This window comes from Protopterus annectens, chromosome 16.part0 (genome assembly GCF_019279795.1).
Source record: "Protopterus annectens isolate FY-2018-M chromosome 16.part0, PAN1.0, whole genome shotgun sequence".
NCBI lineage: Eukaryota > Metazoa > Chordata > Ceratodontiformes > Protopteridae > Protopterus > Protopterus annectens.
In genome coordinates, this window is record NC_056750.1 from 113,748,961 (window position 1) to 113,764,432 (window position 15,472).

The 15,472-nt window shown below is 38.0% G+C and overlaps 1 protein-coding gene across 2 annotated transcripts in view; it reads left to right on the top strand.

Annotated features, from left to right (window-relative positions):
• Positions 1-4,197: 4,197 nt before the first annotated feature.
• The window catches only part of LOC122790808 (protein mono-ADP-ribosyltransferase PARP14-like), a 566,888-nt gene continuing 555,613 nt past the window's right edge, over positions 4,198-15,472 (top strand). Inside the window, exon 1 of one of the 2 annotated variants that reach the window (XM_044058430.1) lies at positions 4,198-4,648. In XM_044058430.1, the coding sequence (XP_043914365.1) occupies positions 4,477-4,648 (172 nt within the window). In that variant the 5' untranslated portion in view covers positions 4,198-4,476. The remainder of the gene's footprint in view (positions 4,649-15,472) is intronic. The other variant, XM_044058433.1, reaches the window with a different exon arrangement.

A 15,472-nucleotide genomic window follows, 5' to 3' on the forward strand; every position in this document is an offset into this window, starting at 1 on the left:
CTAGCTGTGGGTGATCTGGTGTGGCGTCAGGTTTTCCAGGCTTTATCCCTGGCTCTAAGGAGAGCTTTTGTGGTTTTCTGGAGCCAAGGGATGAGGTTGCTATGTATCCTGATAGTTTTTAAGAGGGCCAGTTGGTTGAGGATATTTAAGAATGTGGAGTTAAAGTAATCAACTGCTTTGTCTAATGAAAGGGTTTTATTGGGAGACCAGTTGCAATGCTGCAAGGCTCTCATGAAGTGGTCTCTAGGAAAATGTTTGTTAGAGTAAGTTTGTAGAAGGGAGGGAGAGTTAATTATTTTAAGTTTTTGCCTAAGGATAAAAGTGGGGGCTGTGGCTGTCAGCGAGTTTGGTAGGGCGCCACATTGATGGGCAGTATTTGGTTGATTTGTGAGGATCCAATCAAGTATAGATTCTCTTTTTGTGGCCTTATCAATGTGTGTGGGAGTATCTATAAGTTGGGTGAAGTTATATAGGTTAATGTGGTGGGTGGGGGGTGGAAGAATGGATGGAGTTCCAGTCAATGTTTACATCACCTAGTATGATAGTTTCTTGAGGGAGGACGTATGAGACCCAGTGAAGTATTGATTCTAGGGTGATTAGGTTGTCACCTGGGGGTATATAGATACCCAGTAGGTTTAGGTGCTTATGTTGGTTAAGGGAGAGCTTTGCAAATAGATCCTCTGCATTGCTGAAGTTGGGGGAATCTTTTTGGAGAAGTTGGAGTTGTAGGTTGGTTCTGTGAAGTAGAGCTAAGCCTCCGCCTCTTTTATGTAGCCGGTCTGCCCTGAGAATGTTATACCTTGGTGGGGTGATGGAATTATCTTTAATATGTGATTTAAGCCATGTCTCCGTGATGAGAATAATATCAGGGTTAAATATGGAGATGGCAGCGGGAAGGTCTTCTATTTTATTCATGATACTGTGGGTATTCTTATTTAGTATCAGTAAGTCGGTGGATTTGTGCTTAGCTGCATAGTGATGGGTGCATGGCTTATTAGCAGAGGTTGCTGGCCCGGGGTTGGGGTGAATGTCTCCTCCTAGTAGTAGCTGGGCAGTTATACAGGCGATAGTTTTTAGGTATTGGATGATTAGGTAGCAAAATTGTAGACTTGGTTGCTTTTTAGATGGATAGAAGTGGTACATGGGAGGTGCATGGTATATAGCGGGTTGGGTGTATTTGGTGGGGTATATACTTGTGTGAGTGTGGGTGATAGTTAATGTTGTGGGTTAGGGTGGGGGATTAGGGGTGGATACAGTGAGTGACTGTGAAGAGATAAGAGGTGCTGATGGTGGCTATGGAGAGGCAGGTGAATAGGGAGGTTAATCCCAGGAGGGAATAGTGGAGATGAGACTGGAGGTAATGAGACATAGTGGGAGTGAGGTTGTGGAGTTAGAGGAGGTATTTATATCTGGTGAGGGTGTGAGTTGTGTGAGTAGGAGATATGGGTCTGGATATTGAACTGGTAGGTGGGCTGGAGTGGTGGGACATTGAAGGGCATGTGTAGATGGTGCTGATGGATGTAATTATTGGATAATGGGTGGATGAAGGGAGGGTCTTAGTGAAGGGGGTTACCTATAAATTTAGAGTAAGTAGGGGTGGGTGGGAATTGGAGGCAGGGTAGGGGAGCGGAGTGAGCCCATAGGGCAAACGGAGTGGGATGAGCCAATCAAGGTATGTGCAATTCAATTGCTCAGAAGTCACATCTATAATGTTAGTCTTTCCTTTGTTGCCAATGCTTTTTTTTTTTTAAGAAGTGAAAGTCCTTTTAAATTTTACCAGTTGGATGCCCTAAGAAATTACCTTGTCTGAGGGCTGAGAGAGAGTGAGTCAACTAGTGTTGTTGAGTCAGAGACCGACAGATGAAATGCCACTATAGTACGTGTGTCTATCTAGGATGGGAGGATACTCTGCACACTTACACTGCATAACTGCTCCTTGCCTTGCTTGGACACATCCAGAGTCACTACATGGGGGAGTGGGGTGCAACAAGTATGTCACAATTTGAAATGTCTCTGGCTGATGGTGATGGCCCTGACACATTTGTCATACATCTCAACCTCAGAGCAAGAAATAGAGACAAAACCATAAATAGAAGTGGGACAAAGGCCCAAAAATAAGGACACTTTTTAATTGCTGCTCTTATAAACTTAGAAAGATAATAGAATAGTAGGTCTTGCATTAGTATGAATTTCCTGAAGGGTATGAAATCTGAAACTCAAATGTCTAAATGTGTAAATATTTATTAATATTCATTTTTATTTTATATTATGTGAGTGGATGTAATGTATTTGTACTACTGTTTCTTTAAAAAGAATGGTAATGGCTTTGTATCAAATAGTGACTTTCATTGGTTATTCTATTGGAGTGGTGGCTGTAGTTGACTTTAAAATCTCATTCAAAAAATGTGATGTTATTCGGAGGAAGTTTCTGATTGGGCAGAGAAGAAAGCGCTTAAGCTATTGTTTCTTCATCCATAAGGAAAGCCATTTTTTTATTTACAAGGACTTTGGGATTGTGGATATTTCAACAAAGTATTTCGTGTTTGTGCACAAGGACCAGCATTGGTATTGTTTGTATCTGTTTTTTAACTGCTATTTTACCTTGGATTAAAATTTTGAGTATTGAGTCTATCTTCAGTGTGCTATTTCTTTCATCAGACCTATAACTGAGTACAACACCCCATTTGGTATGTACCTCTCCAAACACCTGCACCAACTGGAAAGGCCACAGAAATACCTCTCAAAGAGAATCCATGGCCTCCAACATGTGTCCTATGTGGACAGGCTCAAATCACTTTCATTCTACTCGGTATCATACAGATTGCTCAGAGGTAATCTGTGTCTTGCCTACAAGACAATGTCAGACCTTGCCCTACTAGAGATGCTCCAGATCCATAAGGCTAACTCCTCGCGCATTACCTGCTTGATAGGCCTAAATCTAATATTTGACATCAACAAAACCTGCTAGAGAGACAGGTTTGTCTCCCAGAGGCTGCCCCCTCTCTGGAATAGACTTCCCATACATGTCAAACAGAGTACCTCACTGACCCTCTTCAAGCGCAACCTTGATGAGTGGATGGGAAACCACAAATTTGTCCCAGGGGTTCCACCTTTGTCTCTCACTGATAGGTGCTGACTGAGGTTTCTTTTTTCGGGATAAACTCGTGGCTAGGCTTGTAAGGACCATTAACCTAGTAACCACCTATGATCCTTTACATTAGTAAAAACTACAAGAAATACCCAACCAAGCTAGAGTCTTCACTGTGTAATACCTTAAATGTCCATATGCAAATAACCCCTTAAGGTCATACAGTGTTACAGCTACATGGTTTCTGAATGCCCATGACTTTTCACTTTTTAAATCTTTATAGGTACATCAAGTTGTGGACATGTATGTTTTGGCCTTTTTATTGACCTCATCTGCACAGCATTAGTGGATTGCTTGGCTATACTTTAGAAACACAGAGCTTCAAATAAAGCCTGATGTCCAGGCTTAATAAGCAAATATATATGTGTGTTCATGTGTATGTGTACATTTACCTATATGTTCCTGACCTCTCCCTTGAGCCACATTAGTCCTCTCCATTGCCTTTGACAGGCTCCTCTCAATTCTCTCCCAGTGTGTCATCACACCACATTTTCTTCATTTCCAGTTTCCTGTACTGCTAATCAGTGTCTCCCTAGTCATCTTGTACTCGTCCCTGGTAATCTCATAGTAGCATTCAGGTATCGTTTTGGCCATCTTTTGTGTTTAGTGAGCCAGAACACAAGTGTTACTTTGTTCTACAGCAAGGACAAGACTTTGCTGCCTATTAAAAATAGAAAAAAAAATCAAAGCTTGTTTGATTGTAGCTGCATCATTGGAGTGGAACACAGGATAATCAATGGCGTCTGATCTTCTTCTTCTTCTTCTTTCGGCTTTTTCCCGGTTAGGGGTCGCCACAGCAGATCACCTGTCCGCTCATGATTGGCAGTGGAGTTTTACAGTGTCGAGTTGCCAGCCCAGTGCCCAACCTTTCACAGAAGGCACACACATGCACGCACGCACTCACACCTAGGGCCAATTTAGAGTGTCCAATCCATCTACACCATGTCTTTGGGATGTGGGAGGAAACCGGAGCACCCGGAGGAAACCCACGCGACCACAGGGAGGGTATGCAGACTCCGCACAGAAGGTACCCCAGCCGAGGATCGAACCGGAGAACCTCTTGCTGTGAGGCGGCAATGCTAACCGCTGGCACTGTCTTATTAAGGAACTCCACTTCTACGTACAGAAACGAAACTTAGTGAAACTGAAAGTGATAGAAGCAGTACTCAAGAAACTGCACTCAAACAGCAGAATTACAGAAATGGAAATAAAACTACGTTATGTGTTAGCGGCTTGAAAGCAATGGGATCAGAATTTGCTTTCTTTCATTCAAGAATCTGATAAGTTAACTTGCCAAGAAGCAAAGCAACGTTAATTAGTGTAAAAAAATGGCAGAGTTTTCATACTGTTTACTGGCTGAAAGCGACACCGAGTTAGACGAAAAACAAAAGCAAACAATAGAGCGATATTTCCAGGTCCGAAGAAAGTCTGGAGGTGGGGATTGCAAAGTCTGCCAGCTGTCCCAAACCTTATGGGAGGTTTCCTTCTTGGACCCTGAAGGTGAGTCGTTATCAAGTTCTTTGTTATGTTTTCAATTATAAGGACTTTACCTAAACTGAGTTTCAAAATATTTGGTATCGTCGCCTCTTTTTATTTTTTTTATGGAAACTGTTCTACTGGTGAATACCTCCCTGGAGTTACTGCAAATTCCTAAGTCTTAACAAAGTGTAATCTGCATAGGGAGAAACTTGTTTACAGACATCTAATAATATGGCTGAAGATCAACACCTTACCTCCAAGTGCTGTCACGTGACCTGTCACGTGAACACAGGACTTGAAGGACCGCGAAGTGCACGCGGTCTAGGGGTATTCCTTAAAAAAAAGCAAACTAAATATTGTGTAAGTGGGTTTATGCTTTTGCCATAATTTTAAATCGAGGAAGGGGAACGTTAGGAGTGGAGAGAGGCTAGGACTGGAAGCACCCTGCATAGAGTATGTCAGGTGGGTTGTAAACAAAGAGATGGTTTGGCATTGTAACTCTGCCGTAAAAGCTGAGTGATAAGATTATCAGTATAGGGAAAGGACCTGCTGGTTCATCAGTTTGGGAAGTAACAACCTGGTTGTGTCTTTTAAGAAGTCTTCAGAGTTTTGCCTTTCCGTACAGGAATTAAGAGATTGAGCATTGTTTCGAATGATATAACCATAATTTAGTCAAGTCAATAGCTGCCCGTTATTAAAATTTGCACATGACTTCTGCACTGGCATAATTGCAAATCACTGACAAATGCTCTTAGATGGTATGAGCAGCATAATCTATGATGTATTGAGCGTTACTTTGTAGTACCTTAATCACAGAACTGACTCAAAACATTGCCAGCTTCTGTAAGTCATAGCTGGAAAACTGATTTAAAAATACATAATACACACATACATATATATGTATATATATATATATATATATATATATATATATATATATATATAATGTATATATATATATATATATATATATTTACTTATTAAGGGGTATTGTTAGCAATATGGCTCATCTTCTCAGTGATCTTCTTGGCCGTACCTAAAAAAAAAAAAGTAATAGCCCACATCAAATTTCATCCCCTAAATTTTTTAGTCTCCATGTATACCCCACTCCCACTTGTTAACACCACCTATCAGCTACCTAAAATAAGAGCATAATTTGATAATGTCTTTTCTTTTGTAAGGGTATACGTATGTACACGTATTAAAGTATACTCAAATGATTAACTAAAGATGGACCCCTGCCCTCAAAAAATATATATTTTTTCTCCTTTTCACTAAAGTGCCTGTTGTATATTGTACTTTCTTTATTGTCTCTAGATATTTCTGTTAAATTATATGTAAAACTGACAGTGTAGCTGTTAATGTTGTTATTTTATTGGAGCTTTTCTCCCCGAGCTTCCCCTGAAAATGGGCTCACACCCAGACGGACTATCCCGGTCAACAAATGTAAAATAAATAAATAATATATATATATATAAAGACATGCATTTGGAGAATTTCTCCCCGGGCCTCCGCTGAAAACAGGATCTGTGGAACCTAGTCGGACATTCCCGGTCAACAAATGTTAAATAAAAATGTTAAATAAATATATATATATATATATATATATATATATATATAAAATGTGTGTATATATATCTGTGTATGTGTGTGTATGCATACCTACACACACACAGACACAGCTGTATGTGTGTGTGTAAACATACATACAAACCTGTACATATATCTCTGTAGAGGGAGAGAGAGATCGATACCATGTGTTTTGAGGTAGGAAGTGTCTGTGTGCCACCATCTATATTGACTCCAAGGGTCCCTTTCCTAAGGTTATGTGATCACACAGTTTGAACTTAACTATAAGCATCTAGTCATTGAACTAATGAAGTTGATCAGAAGAATAGTTGAAGTTTATCTGACTTTGTAAATGGTACGCCACTTTATATTCAATCCAAAAGCTAAAAAACTGATTTTGAGAGGCTGGTTATTTGGTCTACGTCGGCAAACCGTGGCAAAAACTTCCAGTTAAGATGAACCAAAACTCAGAAAAAGTGGATTTTAATGGTGATTGACAAATTATTTCTGCTCTCAATATTATTTCCCTATGGTGTAACATAAAAATACAAAGCCAGAGGTAGATTAGGCCATAACAATTTAAATTAGTGTTGTGATTGTTGTTTGGTAATTTATTTTGTCTTTCTGTTTCATTTTTCTAATTAAGCATTTTGACAGTAAATAAACTTATTATAGTTCATCATATTTATTCATTCATTCACTTTCTTTTTTTGAAGAGGGTAGTCCAAGCTTACTTTCAGGGGAGATCTGGAGTGATAGTTATACTGGCATGGGAAAATCTGGCCAGGATGATTTGGGATATTTCCCTACTCTTTGGTCAAAAGAATGTGACCTTCGGTGAAATAGGGGAACATTACATCAGAGAATATTACTGTAATGAAGATTGGTAATGGGTAATATTTGATAATGTTTCTGTTACTCCATAAAAGCCCTTAGATATGGGATGTGGTAGACAGTTGTAGTGGGAACCAAAAAAGGCAGTCTTATTGCTATACAAATTGCACTTGTCATATGACAGAAACATATATGGCTGCTTTTACTGACAACACTGAATGTACCTTTGCTTTGATCTATGTAACGAGCTTCCAGAACACTCTGACAACTGTGCTGTAGCTATAGCAGTGGTACTGTGTTACTTACAGTACAGTTCTACATAACTCACTACTTGCTTCTATTTTTAGACAGCTATTTTTGAAACCTTTCAAGGGGAGGGTGCTGCAAAAAGAAGTTTAAAAAAGAAGAGCAATTTTCAAGATTCGTTCATCTCTTGGTTTTCGTTCTTTTTTTCTCGGCTTTTCAGCACTCGGCATTTCAAGTGCAAACATTTCAATAGGGAGCCAAAATTAACAAGTGTTTTCCATTAAATAATACAATTTCCACATTCTTTTTGCCTTAACCACTTTTTTTTGTTCAAAATTAATGCACAATCTCACAATTTATTATAAAGTAACTTGTCACATCTAGATTTCTATAAAATACATAATGCACCAAGAGCTACTTTATTAAAACTGTTTTTCTCTATATTGTTTGTCAGATAGAAACCACACATTACACTATTAAGCTTCAATGGCTAAATCTACATCATTTGACAGGAAACAACTACTTGTCAAAACGGTTTTACTCTACAGCACATTAATAATCTATGTTTTGTTGTTGTTTCAACTAAACAGATATTAGACATTTTTTCACTTATTACTTTATACTTAATTTACCTTTAACAGGTAGTTTATCATTAAATAAATAAAACCTTGTAGCTATTCTACTTATGAAAGTCTACATTGTCTACACTAGAAGGAATGTTTAATACAGGTGTATGACTTTTCCTAAAGTCTTATATAGAGAAAGGAAACCATTCGTGAAAAATGTAAACTAGCAGCATCACCCCAGACTCTCTCAGAGATCATCATCCCATCTATATCAATATCAATATAGAAGGAAGTAGTAGTCCACAAAAATCACAAAAACTGATAGGCCAAAGAAGAGCCATAAAGACAACAAAGTGGACTATTGAGGATAAGAAAGAAATGTATGTATTGTTACTATTATGCAAAAAGACCAGAATGCCCAGACACAAGATATACAAAAAGATTAAGAGAGCTATTAGAGGAAAGAAAAATACTTCCACAAGAAAAACTGCTAGAAGCTTCAAATAAAAATTGTGTTCACTAATACAACAGATTTGTGAAAAACATTGTATAGACCAAGAAACTTTGATCTGTTTGGAAAAAGAAGCATCTGAGGAAGTGTGAAAATATAAACAACAAAACCTAGAGAATTTTGAAAAGTATAAAAAAGAAATATGGACATGGGAAAGAAAGAGGGATTTGATATAGTATAATATTTATGCAAAGTAGAAAGCCAAATTAATCAATACAAAAAAGGCAGCCCCAAAGATATTCGAAGAGAGATGCAGGCAAAGACATCCAGATATGGAAAATTTCACAATAAAATTATCGCAAAGAGGGAATGTAGAAAAGAAGATTAGTAAAGTGGAAGTTAAAAAAATAGAAGTTGAAGTTATGGAATGCCTGCAAAGTGAGGGATTTGGTGTAGAAGGTCTAAGACAGGTTACATCATAGCATGATGGAATGAGCCCCCAGATTAAGGCGAAACAGGTAGATCAGGAAACATCTGAAGAAGAAATATGGACGTGGGAAAGAAAAAGAGATTTAATATGGTGTAAAATTTATGCAAAGGAGAAAGCAAAACTAATCAATACAAAAAGAGCAACACCAAATATATTTGAAGAGAAATACAGGCAAAGGAATACAGACATGGAAAACTTTGCAATACAAAAAAAAAAATAAGAAGACAAAGCGGAAAATAAAAAAATGAAGATTATTAATGGAGAAATTAAAGAAATATAAACTAAGGTTATGGAGTACTTGCGAAGTGAAGGATTCAGTGTAGAATCAGAAAGCACCACAGCAGTAGAGAGCAATGGACATCCAAATTAAGGAGAAACCTGTGGAACAGGAAGCAACTTGTCAGTTGTCATATGAAGATATTTTGGAGCCTTCCACAAGACACCAGTATAAACGTTTACTTGAAGCTGGAAAACAAGGGATAGAACTGGAAACTGTGGCAACTCTTGACAAAGTCAATGTTGAGGAGTAATAGGCCAGTGAGTTCCCATATGACAGAGCAGCGGATGATGTTTGTTTGTCTTTTCGGCTTTTCCCAGTTAGGGGTCACCACAGCGGAACTCTGGTCCGCTAATAATTGGCAGTAGATTTTTTATGGTGCCGAGTTGCCAGCCCGACACCCAAACTTCAGCGAAGGCACGCCCATTCATGCATGTCTTTCGGAGGCCACTCGACCGTGAGGAGGACATGCAGACTCCACACAGAAGGTACTCCAGCCGTGAATCGAACAGGTGAACCTCTTGCTGTGAAGCAACAATGCTACCGCTGTACCACCGCGGCTCACAGAGCAGCGGATGATGCAGGATGAAATTGAAGAGAATGTGCCACAAGAAAATGCTATATAACCTTTTATAGAATGCCCACAGGAAATGGAGAACAAAAATGTGCCCTCATTTTAGAAGAAAATGAGCTAAGAGAAGAATTGCTTGATTTAATGGAGACAGATAGACATATGAAGATCAGTGAAAGAAACAGACTACAGAAGGTCAATAAAACCCAGAAAGTCAGACGTTTGAGAAAACAAATGAACACAATAGTTAGGACTGTCCACAGAGATCCATGCAATATAACAGACATAAACAGGGTGTATTACTGTGCGGCTAAATTAATAACAGATAAAGTTCTACCACAAGAACACAGGGTAGTAAGGGAAAGGAAGGGGAGAAATTGAATACCATCGTGGAAGTATCGAATAGCGAGAACTATAAAGAAGTGTCATTGTTAGAAGAGTTTAGAAGAGGGAACGGATCAACAGAAAATACTCAGAAAGATAGACTTGATAAAAGCAATGCGCAGTATTATAATGGATCAGGATCTATCTTGCACCATTGCAAAAACTAAAAATCTCAGCACAGGCAGAAAAACTTAGAAGATACACAGATAAATATAAAGGAAAAGTACAAAATAAGAAATTTATTGATGATCCAAAAAGTTCTATAGAGAACTGGGAAACAAGGCAAAAGGAATTGAAGGACCATCAAAAAAAAAAAAGAAATGGATACATTTTGGAGAAATATCTATAAAAATCCAGTGGAACATAACAAAGATGCTAAATGGATATAAGAAGTAAAAGAAAGAATAAGAAGTTCAAAGGTACAGGATGTGAAATAGGAGGTAACGGCCAGAGAGATTGAAATAAAGTTAAGGAAAGCCTCCAGTTGGAAAACCCCAGGCCCAGATGTAGTACCTAACTTCTGGCTAAAAGTATTAACATCTTTGCACAAACATTTGGCCATGAGTAAGAACTATTTATATGCGCACCCCAAACAGACACCAACCTGGCTAACAACAGGAAAAACAATGCTTATACTTAAGAGTGAACCTGCAAGTTATCCTGAAAATTATAGACCAATAACTTGCCTTCCGACGATGTATAAACTATACACTGGAATTGATGATGACAGAGTTTATAGTCATTTAGAAGAAAATTCAATCATGGCAATAGAACAAAAGGGTAATAAAAGAAAGTCATATGGAACAAAGGATCATTTGTTGCTAATTAAAGTCATAATAGAGAACTTTAAAAAAGGGGAAGAATCTAAGTATGGCATGGATTGACTACAAAAAAGCATTTGACAGTATCCCAAGTTCATGGATAAAAGAATGCTTAAAAGTGTATAAGATACACCCAACCTTAATCAATTACGTTACAGTGACCATGAAACAGTGGCAGACTACTTTGCAATTAAGCCATGATAAAAGACATATTATTATTTCAGGGATAAAAATTCAAAGAGGGATATTCTAGGGTGACTCCTTGTCACCGCTGCTATTCTGTCTTGCCCTTAATCCATTAAGCTGTCTACTTGAACGAGTAGGCCATTGCTGTAATTTGGCTCCTAGAAAACAACAAAGTGTAAAGACTTCTCATCTTCTCTTTGTTGATGATTTAAAACTGTACAGCTCATCAGACAAGGAACTGAAAGCACAACTGCAAGCAGTCAAAACTTTTGAAGATGATATAAAAATGTCATTTGATCTTGATAAATCTGCAAAAGCAACTTTTAAAGCAGGAAAAGTGCAGCACCAAGAAAACATCAGTTTGGGACAAGAATGTGCTATAAAAGAACTTGAGCAAGAGGGAGTGTATAAATATTTGGGAATTGATTAAGGATCAACAATAAAACATGAACAAATGCAAGTAAAACTTAGGAATATTTTAGAAGATGTAAATTAATTCTGAAAACAGCATTGATATCTAGGAACAAAATTCAATCTATAAACCAATTTGTTCTTCCTGTCATAATATATAGTGTTGGAGTCAATGAGTGGCCCCCAAAAGGTGCTGGATAGATTAGATAGGAAAACAAGAAAGATGCTTCTTGCTCATAAAATGATTTATAAAAAATCAGTGCATATCAAGATTATATATTCCCCATTCCAAAGGAGGAATGGGCCTCCTTGAAATTGATTACATGTATAGATCTGCAGTCTTGGTATTGCACACATATCTGCTGACCTCACAAGACCCAAATGTAATGAAATTTTTGAAACATGAGGAGAATAAATCTAAGATGACTTCCCTGCTTAGTCTAGCAGAAGCATATCAGCATCAAGCAGGAATGGAAATCAAACCAGAAGTAAATAAAAATCAGGCAGCAACTGAATGTGCCAAAAAACAAAAAACAAAAGAAAGAATATAATGTGAAGGATCAGATGAGAAGGCAAGAAATGTGGAAAATGTATAAATATAGTTGCAAGTATAGACAATTTCTGGAAGAACCTCATGTTGATCTGGATTGACTGCAGGAATGGTTAAGGAGAGGCGAATTCGAACCAAAAGATGAAAGGTTAATATTGACGGCCCAAGATAGTGGGCTACATTACATGTTGGTTTACAAAGTTCATTGAACATGTGGGAGAAACAGACAAATGTAGCTTTTATAAAACAGAACTGAAAAACAGTCGCACACCTTCTTGCTGGTTGTGACATACTAATGACAGAAGGACTATATACTAAAAGGCATAATAATGTGGCAAGACTGTTGCACTGAGGATTGTGCAAACATTAAGGTATTGAAGTGGCTGAAAAACACTGGAAACATGAGCTACAAAGCATCATAGAAAATGATGATGTCTACATCATATGGGATCATCCATTACTAACTGTTCAAAAGATAGATGTGTGAAAACCAGATATAGTGGTCCATGAAAAGAAGACAAAAGTAGCATTGATCATTGAAATCGCTACACCCAATGACTACAGTGTCTTGCATACAGAGAGATACAAAGTCATAAAATATCAGGATTTGTGGGGACAACGAGAGCAATGTGGAAGAAAGATCTCCAGACAGTTCCAGTAGTAATAGAAGCAATGGGTCTTATAAAAAAGAATTTACAGTCGTATTTAGATATGTTACCAATACATGTAACTCTGTACAAATTAAAGGAGTCATTACTGGGCACATTACGGGTGCTGCAAAGTGCACTTCTGGCTGACATCAAAGATTGAAGCAATACTAATTTCATGAAGTTTAATCATAATTTGACTTAGGAACGGGGTCCATTCCCGTCATGATATTAGAAACCCAAAAGACTTGGAGAAATTAAAAAGGTAGGGAATGCCATAGGCTCCCTAAACCCCTACTTATATCTGTGAGAAACTTAACTAATTTTGTTAAGTCCATATTTAATGACACACTTAAGCAATGTAACTGGGAACCCCATAAATATCTGCCACTAGATGAAGCTGCCTGTCACTTCAGTAACTGCTAAACCAACAAGCTCAACTGAGACATAAAAGAGTGAAAATAAATTCTGCCCCATGGCTAACCCACAAAACTAAACAAATCTTGAGAGACAGAGATAATGCCTGGAAACAATGGCACAAAACCAGGACCCAGTCCTACCTATGTATATATATATATATATATATATAAACAGTGCCTCGGAAACTGCACAAAGGCACAAGGCTGTTATGATGAAAAGAACAACTTCTTCACAAACCAGAGCACACATACACCCCCTCCCCAAAGATTTTAGTAAAATTTAAACAATTTCCAAAAACCAGACAGAAAATCTACCCCAAATCCTTTCCCATCTGTAACTAGCCGGGACATTACAGAGAGCTTCAGTAAGCACTTCATATCCCGTACTGTAGTAACCTATACTACCCACCTAACCTCACCCAAGACCATAGCTCCACATCCCAAATGAGTCTAACAACCATTCAGACAAATACCTTTAAAACTACATTAAAAAACTGAAACCCTCGACACTCGCTCTGGACAACCTGCCATCCGAATACCTCAGTACAGCCACTGACACTATTTATTACTCTGTATCTATCTTAATTAATGGATCCATTTCAGAAAACTACATCCCAGCCCTATAGAAAGCTTCTTTTATAATCCAATTGTACAAAGGTGGGACAACCACCAAACTTTCAAACTGTTGCCATATAGCAATCCTTCCTCCCGTCTCCAAAGTACATGAAAAATGCATATGTCAGCAACTCCTAGCCTTTCTGTTTGATAACCAGTTACTTTCTCCTACCAAGCATGGCCTTTTACCCCACCACAGCACCAAAATTGCTATGTTACATTTCCTAGATACCATTAATCAAAGTAAAACTTGGGTAATTTTGTCTCCATAGTTTTTCTGGACTTGTCAAAGCCTTCGTTATGGTCTCACATCAACTATTCTCCAAAGTCTAAATCTTATAGGTTCACAACTCCCTAAACAAGCTGGTTCACCAGCTACCTAAACAATCACACCCAGTCTGCAAAATGGAATGACTCACACTCCATCTTCCTTCCAATCACTACCAGAGTCCCCAAGGCTCCATACATGTGCCTTTACCTTTCAATATTTTCATTAATGACTCAAAACCTGTCACCATAGTACAATATGCTGATGACTTAACCTTAGTTTGTTTAACCTGTCATGTTCACAATCGCACAGGAAGCTTTCATCTCTATAGAAAACTGGTTAAATAAATCTCAGTTTTTCTTAAACCTCAACAAAACTAAACTAATTCTATTCCATGCCAAAAAGCATAAATCAAAGCAGCACTGACCTTAACATAATCTCAAACAAAACCAAAATTGAAAATGCCACCCACACAAACTTATTAGGAATTATCATTGATAACAAGTTAACATTTGATCTGCACATCAATACTGCAGTCAGAAAGACACACTGCAAAAGCACCTGCTAAGTGATCATATTAAAAAATAGCTGCCATCTCCCTTCTCCTTCCTTCTCTCCTCTATGCCTCAACAATGTTCACAAATTGTAATGCTTCCACTATGCAAAAACTAGAAAGCACTTACAACAAAATTAGCAAATTCCCCTGCAGCCTCCAAAACTGCGCCCATCACTGCACGTCTCTAAATACCCTCAACTGGCTTGAACTTCTTCAGCACATTACCCTCTTCCCAGCTACTCATAACAGACAAAATACTCCACCATACATTTAAAACACTCTCATTGTCAAATCTCATGCAGCAGCATGTGCCAAACAGAACCCCAACCTACTCAGAACTTAACTTACTGTTACTAATAAATCCAGCAATTATTATGGTGACTCACTATTCTCTGTTTCCATTTCCAAGGCGTGGAGCAAACTTCCAAATCATATCAGGCAGCACAGCTAGCTGGAATTCTGTAAATAGTTATATGTCATTTGTATATCAAACTAATTTGCACAGATGCTTATGCTGAAAATGTATTTATGAGGTCTGCTTGTGTTAATTCTGTTAAAATGCATCAACAGTGCAACCTGCTGAAATGAAGAGAAATGTACATGTATTATGGTGTCTGAATTAAATGTATATGTTTTAATAGACGACAGTGGCACAGCAATGGTTAACCAGCTGGCTTATTTTAAGAAAAATAAAGGGAAGTGAAAATGAACTTTTAAATCATTGAATGACACCCCACATTGCTGAGTTAGGCCCATTGATGGTAGGTCTGGGAGCAGCCATTATCTGTAAACTTTTATAAAGAAGGGGGAAGTGTTGTAAATGTTTCTGACTCCTAGGCTTTGCCGTAAAAGCTCTAAATGTGTATTGTAGCAGTCTGCTAAAGTCCTGTTCCAAACTTCAAAAGGAAGTATTATGGGAACCTAGAGTCACATGACCAGATGAGGTCATTCTGCAAGTCATCTTGGATATTATATTTTATAGGG